Raw genomic sequence first — 7642 nt, forward strand, 5'->3', positions numbered from 1 at the left:
GGACAGCTGGGTGCCGGCGGCAACGTGTGCTGGGCCCAGGAATCCTCCGTCATCCCTGCGCTCAGCGGTCGCGGGCCTCCTTCCTCCGGCTCGGGACGACGCTGTCGCGGGCGCGCTGCGCACGGCCCTGCGGGCGGCGCAAGCTCCGAGCCCAGCAGCCACCGCGGGGCCTCCCGGGGCGCAGGGGGCGGGCACGCTGTGGAGCCGGAGCTGCTCTAGGCAGCCCCTCGCCGGCGAGCGGCGGCGGCGGCGGCGGCCGCATGGAGGCGGCGGGGGACGAGGCCCCGCAGGCCGGGAGGTGAGCGCGGCCGCTCGTGTCGCATCGCCCTGCAGGTGCGGAGCCCCCGCGGCCTCAGGGTCCCGACCCAGGACCCCCCTCCCGCCTCGGCCCAGTTTTTCCCAGGGCAAAATAAAGCGCCTCCACAGATGCCCGTGGCAACCGCACTGCAATCTCCTGGGAGGCCGGCGGCTGGCGCGGCGGAGGGGAGGGGAGGCGGACATTGTCCGTGTGGTAAGGAGGGAACCGGCCCCGGCACCTGCCGCCCGGGTGAGGCGGCTCCCTGCCCCTCGTGAAAGGCGCGAGCACACGCCGTACCTGCCCAGGGCAGCGCCGCCTTTGCTGCCACCTCAGTGTTTTTGCAGCGGTGCCCTGCCAGGATCCGCATTTGCCAGCCTCGCCCCTGTTCGCGGGGCTGTCGCCGGCGACATCTTCGAGGAGTAGCTGACAAAAGTCAGCGGACTGGTTTTATAGACCAGGCGAGACTTCGGTTGAAAAGTCTTGGAGCAGAAAGGAGCCCACGGCAGGGTATCTATCGGACGCTTGAGAAATGTGCTCGGCCTTGGCTGAAATTCGAGCAACCGATATGAAAAAGATTGGTGTTGGTGTCTGGAAATGAAACGCTCCGTTCGGCTTTCCCTGAAACGTTGTCTCGGCGTGCTGAAGCCCTGGTGGTACGAAGTGATAGGGAGGTGCTGGCAAGTATGGATAAGGGATAAGAAGTGAAACTGCAGAGGGTAGTCATGATAAACTGTAGCATGGGGGAAAAGCAAGGGTTTTGTTTTTTTTTAAAAAAAATTGAAACAGACAGACAAACTTTGTAAACCCTAATACCTATTTTTGAGACTTGCATATACTTGTGGGAACAGCTGAGAAAGAGATCTGGTTCTGTCACATCTCCATCCATAATAATCTTGGTGACTGAAAAAAAAAAAGCCATTGATTTCTTTCTCCATCTCAGTATCATTTTCAAATTCTTTCCCCGTCTGCTTGGTTGGGAATAGGAAAGCAGCAGGTGTTGATATAACAATTAGAGCCTTTGCGCATAACAGCTGCTCTAAAGTTTGTTTTCTGTTTTCTGGTCATCTATAAAATCATTCATTGCCTTGTCTTTTGTGTTTTGTTAATGAATATGAAAGGGCAGGCTTGTAGTATGCTGGTTAGACTACCACTGGGATCCAGTTCTAATCCCCAACTCACAGTATGGTTTTAGAAAATCTCTGGGCCATCTTGCATCCAAGTGCCGCTAGAGTGGAAAGAAGGATTTGACTGTAAGCCATATGCTGCATTGGATCGGAGTTTTCTTTGTGGAAATGTTGACTCTTCATGTGTGTCCTTTTTTTTATTTACTGAATTATAGATGCACACAAAATGTGCAAGTTCTTCAAATGTATGGGAAGGTGTGGCCTTGGTTCCCAGTAGCATACCATTAAATATGTACAAAGCTACATAATAGGTGCTGACACCACTGAATGAAGCTAAAACATGTAGACAAATCAAAAGGGAATATAATGAAGGGAAAGAGTAGTAGGACAGCATACCATCATATGCAGTAGAGATTAGGCTGGTAAGGTTCAATATGTTTTAGAGTTAAATGATGTATTTTAATAATATTAGGATGTTGGCATGTCTGAGGAGATTTATGGTCATATTTTTTCATGCTGGAGATCTGCCCCAGGCTGACTTTTTTGAATATATCAGCTAAATTTTATTATGGTTAGGGTATAGTATGCTTTTTTGGTTGGGGATTTTTAAAATATGTTTAAAAATGCAACCGCTTTATTGAGAAGCCTGAACATTTAGCATAGTTCCTTCTGAGAAGTTGAATTTTTTGGGGGTGGCATTTTGCAAAAGAATGTGCCTATCTGATTTAAAAAAAAAAAAACCGTGGGGGAGGGAAAAATTGTTCTTTGTTTTTTGGTGGTTTTTTTTTTTTAAAGCTTATAACCACAAGATAGAGATGGCAGCTGAGCCCAGATTGCAGAACTGAAGGTCCAGGTGTCAAGCATAAATGACCTGCTGCTGATCTTGTGCTGGTGTGTAACTGTGCTTACAGATTGAGACTACAACAATATTCCCAGATACTGTTTCTACAAACATGCTGTCTCTACACATTAGCAAGAAAAAATATGATGCGATAGCAAGCAAATAGCTCATCTGAAATATTATTTTATTTAATTTAAAATATTATACATCTGGTAATAGAAACTAAAGTATCTTCAGAGCATGGTATACATTCACAATATTTTTTCTATTAATTCTGACTTTTAGTTAATGAAAGAACACTTTTGATGCCCTAAAATCAAATAATAAAAGTTCCCCTCCCAAGTAAGCAGATAATGTGCATACAACTGCAAAATAGTCCCAAATTAATATACCTTCAGAGTTTGACAATTAAAAGTAACAAAGAACCTCAGTCCTTTGTAGATGTATGTATATGCTTTAACTGTGTTCCTGTGAGTAGCCCCCCTTGGAGGCAGTGACACTGTTTGCATGTGTAAGTATTTATAGGACTCCTACCTGAGTCAGAAAATAATAAAATAAAAATGTGGGCTAGACCCTGCAGCTGGATCCATACAGGCAAAATTTCTTTTCTTATACAGAACCTTTTGACTTGACTGGAACTGTCTGTAGGAGCAGGGCCCATCAGCCTTGGACATCCAGTTGCAGGGCTGCATCTGGTCCTGAGATCCTGACAGTATAGCTAGCTTAGCTGTCCTGTGCTGTGCATAGGTGGTGTTTTCTATTCTTGTTTCTTCTGGTTACATTTTTACATTCTTTTTAAAAAACAAAACAAAACAGTTTCATCTTACTCTGTTTACACTGGAACCATAGTAGCAGACTAGGGAAAATGCAACACAAAGACAATGCCTTCAAGTTAACATAGCTACCTGAATTCTGAATTTCCTTTTTGTAACTTTAAATGTTCCCTTAGAATTCATTAATATTTAATTATTTTAATTTTCCAATTAGACTTTAATATTCCAACCTTTGAAATCCAGAATCATGTAACTTATTATTCCATGTGTGTAATAAGAAAGAGAAAGGAGTATATAAATAGTAGTTCCTGATTATTTTGTTCTTTGGTGGCCACTTATTTTGACAATATGCTCTCAACAATTTATTTTATTCATATTACTGAAATCAGCGTGGATATCAATAATATGTAGTACAGGAGACCCTCGCTATTTGTGAGGGACACGTACCGGAGATCCCTGTGAATGGTGAAATTTGTGAATACTGTCAGGGCTCCCCATCAGGCCCCACAGCCAACCCTGCTCCCCCATAGCACCTGGGAACTGACCCCTTCCCCCCAAGTGGCTGTTCCCAGCGCTGCTGCGGCTGCCTCCGGCGGCAGTGGTAGAGAAGATGCTGCTGCTGCCACTGCCTCCCTCCCCATCCCTGGGGCTCCCCCACAGTGCCTGGGGACCAACCCCTTCCCCTGAGTGCCATTGCGGCTGCCTCCAGGAGGGAGATGATGCTGCCACCACTGCCTCCCTCCACATCCTTGGCACTCGCTTTCTGTCCGGCTCTTGGCTCTGCCCTACCCAGCGAATTTGAATCCGCGAACCCAGAGCTCGTGAACAGCAAGGGTTTCCTGTACCTTCTTTTGCATACCCAAGAGAGATGCATATACTACTTAAATATGTTTTCTAATAAGTTAATGTGTTCTAGTATCTACTCAGTGATTTGTAACTTATTAGCAGTACATTCAGTTATTGCAAAGGTATAGGTATCGTTTCCAATCTATGCTGGATTGAGCTGTAAAATAGGTGTTTTTAATATGGCAAAAGATTGGGCTTGGATCATGCCCATCTATGATTGGGCATATAGTGATGATCCTAAAAATCCTATATTTGTACACTTTGTCCCTCCCTTTCCGGTTTTGTAATGGAAAAATACAACACTTAAAAAGAATCCTGTGACGGCCATTAGTTCAACAGCTTTGAGGCATCCTCTGTGAAATCTGAGGCCAGAAGTGTTTAGGTATTCTGCCATTCTGATTGCTTTGAGCAGTCTTGAATGCTTTATGATAAACATATAGCTGCATTCATAAGCTTCTAGTCTCAAACTATCCATTAGCCACTAAGCAATTTCAGTGCTGGGAACAATAAAAAAAAAAAAATCAAACTAGCAGCAACTTTGTAGTTAAGACTGCAGGTGTTTTTTTGCGTTTGTTTTTTTTCCCCCAAGTTCATGTTTTAAACCCCCTACTATTTGCAAATAAATTCCTTTTCTGCCTGAAACTTCATGTCCAGTTTACCATAGGCATAAGTATACCTATCTATTAAACGTATTACATTTTTGTGGGTTGCATGCACTTTATCTTTGTATACAATCTCAGCCATAATGTTACATTAACATATGATTTCACAATTAATGAAAAAAAATCTAAGACGGTGAATTCTGCTTAGGTAACTGGAAAGTATTTTTTCAGAGAAAAATGACCTATCTTAACTAGTGTGATTAGTGCTCCAGCTACTTTAAGAGAAGGCAAGGGGAGCAGAAGACTGCAGGTGCTTCACAGAGCAATTTAGAGAGTCACTTGACCAGAAGGGGGCTGGACTAGCAGGATATAAGCCCAGGGCCTGAGCTGGTCTAGCAGTCTAGCTCTGAGAGCTACAGAGAAAGGAGCTCCTGGTTAACACCTGAGCTGGGGTAAGCAATTCTGGAGGACTGAAGAAAGGACTAAGTGGAGGAAGAGGTCCCAACAGGCCTGGGAGTCAAGAGCCTGAGAATACAGAATAGAGGGCCTGGAGCACAGAGGGAGAGAGCTTGAGTCCAGGAGGGGCTAAGTAGGCAGGGCCAGGAGTCTGTAGTCTGGCAGAGACAGAGTTGGAAGTGTTGACAGCAAAAGGGCCCAAGTCTTATGAGGGGCTGAGAATGTAGGTCTGACCTGGGGGTGCCCAGTTGCTGGGCCAGAGGCCAGAGCCCAGGAAGGGCGAAAATAAGCAGGGCCAAAGAGCCTGGAGGTCTGTAGCCCAGGAGGGCTGAGTGTAAATGGGGCCAAGGAGCCTGAAGGTCTCATGGGCCCAGGAGCGGAGCCAGGGCCCAGGGATAGGAGGGCCACTACTGGAGACTGTCAGGGCCATGGGAGCCCATGAGTCTCAACTGGCCTAAAAGTGGATCCAGGGCCCAGAGAGAGGGGCCAAAGACTGGGGATCACAGCCAGAGATTGTGGGGTTTAGGCAAGGAGCCCGTAGCTCAGGAAAGGTAAGGATTGGGGTTGGGAGCTCATAGCCCAGTAGGGATATGTATCAGCAGGGCCAGAGGGCCCATATCTTGACAGAGGTGTTAGGAACATCAGAGAGAGAGAGAAAAGGAATGAGTAACGCCCGTGAGGCATGGATGTGGATATTGGGGAGGATGAAGCCCATGTAGTTAGCCCTTAAGGTGATAAGCAGCAACACCAGTGCTTGTAAGGAGATCTGACTTGGAAAACTCTGGGGCAGCTTCTGTTTTCCGAAAGTATCTTTTCATCAAGGCATGGCGGGTGAGGAGGAGAGGAGATTGCCCAAAGAGAGCCAGGTTGACAAGGGCTGAGGGGGCTCCTGGGGCATCACGGCCACCCGTGGAGCTGAACACAGAACATCCCTGATGCTGTTATACCTAACTTTGGCCCAAAGGTGTTTTCTTTTGTACTTTGTGGAAAGCTTGAAGTAAGGTTCTGGAGTTGCATACGTTCTGTATAGAGCTACCGGCATTCCTTTAGTGTGGTGTTCCACTGCAATATAGCATTAAGGTAGACCAGAAGTTGGGCCTCTTCCTGGCTATTGTGCACTACATCTATATGCTGTTCTAGTTGGTTACATCACAGTTGCTAAATCTTTACAAATCTAGGAGTTGTTTTGTTTAGAAAGGGCCAAGAGTCCTTGTGTAGGTACCTGGCCAGGTTTTGTTACGAGTCGAAGTTGAAGCATGTTGGATTTTTCAGAATGGTTCTCTTTACCTTTTCATTAAAAGGAAAAAAAATGATTTGATCTTTCTGTCTCCTATCTGCAGTATCAACAGTACTGCACAGAGAAAAATAGTCCACTTCAGAAACTCAGAAGGACAGTTTCAAGGAGTATACAGTTCACAAAATAAATACGACCATGATATTTACTCTATCCAAATATCTGATTCATGTGCCATCTTCCCCCAAAAATGGTTCCGAGCAACTTACAGTGAAACCAAGAGAAATTATAAAAACTGATAGAATATTAAAATGAAATAGTAAATAATAAAATACCTCCCTGAGCAGCAGCCCCAATCTTAACGTATCCATGAAAAATGGTTTAAATTATTCAGTCATGTGTGAATGAAGACTTTTCTCCCTTCAAATGCTCTTAAGGGTGCTAATGAAAGTCAGGTACGTGCCTATGTAGAAAATATGTTGGCAGGTGGACATATGCAACTCCTTTGTGCTTTTGCACAACTTTTGTTTTGTTAGAATGGCCATTGATTTGTTTCTGTTTGTTTTGATCCATTATTAAAAGATAGGGCCAGATCAAATTTGCAAGCACAAACTTTAAGAAAAAGTAGAATTGACTGTTTGAAAGATGAATGTCATAGATAAGTGATCCAGGTTGTAGTCCTGTTGAGAGGCAAAAAGGAATCAGGACTCATGGTAGAGGTGATATTTTTTTATTAGACCAACTAGATTTTTTGCAAAAAAAAAAAGTTTTTAATTGCAAGCTTTTGGGCACAAAACACCCTTCTTCAGGCATAAGAGAAAGTCCTATGCCTGAAGAAAGGTGTTTTGTGCCTGAAAGTTTTCAATTAAAGAGTTGGGTTTTTTTTTTTGGTGGGGGGGTGGTCAAAATTTAATTGGTCTAATAAAAGATATCACCTCTACCACAAGTACAGATAAGTGAAACACTTAAAAATGCCTTGGCCACTTTGCTCCTTGAATGCTTTCCATAATGTAATGCCCAACCTCAGAATTGGAATTCAGTGTTCTATAGTGATTGCATATACAGATGAGTTTGCTGGAATACGTGATTTGTGGCAAATATGTAAATTGGCTGGTCTCTAAACCTACAAGGAAGCTAAATGGGGGGGAACCCCCCTTTAATACAGCAGTATTGTGGCTGAACGTTTACGTGCTGGAAAGTCAGTACCATAACCCGGCTCTGTTGAACATTGGTAGATACTTCTGTTGCTGCCTGGGGCCAGTTTTAATGTATTAATATCTTGTGTCTGTGCAGGCTGGCAGAATAATGGTCAATGTGGGAAGCAGGGCAGGCCTTATGAGGAGAGGCTACGGGACCTGAACCTGTTTAGCCTTCACAAGAGAAGGTTAAGGGGGGACCTTGTGGCCTGCTACAAACTGGTCAGGGGGGATCAGCAGGTATTGGGGGAGTCCCTGTTCCCCCGTGCGCT

The 7642-nt window shown here is 44.9% G+C and overlaps 1 protein-coding gene across 6 annotated transcripts in view; it reads left to right on the forward strand.

Annotated features, from left to right (window-relative positions):
- Window positions 1-201: 201 nt before the first annotated feature.
- The window catches only part of NAPEPLD (N-acyl phosphatidylethanolamine phospholipase D), a 22539-nt gene continuing 15098 nt past the window's right edge, over window positions 202-7642 (forward strand). The window contains exon 1 of one of the 6 annotated variants that reach the window (XM_019543596.1): window positions 202-298. In XM_019543596.1, the coding sequence (XP_019399141.1) occupies window positions 261-298 (38 nt within the window). In that variant the 5' untranslated portion in view covers window positions 202-260. Of the gene's footprint in view, window positions 334-630; window positions 980-4852; window positions 4937-7642 lie in introns of those variants that run through there. The other 5 variants (XM_019543599.1, XM_019543594.1, XM_019543595.1 and 2 more) reach the window with 5 other exon arrangements.

The sequence above is a fragment of the Crocodylus porosus genome, unplaced genomic scaffold, assembly GCF_001723895.1.
Source record: "Crocodylus porosus isolate Cpor-Errol unplaced genomic scaffold, CroPor_comp1, whole genome shotgun sequence".
NCBI classification, from domain to species: Eukaryota; Metazoa; Chordata; order Crocodylia; family Crocodylidae; genus Crocodylus; species Crocodylus porosus.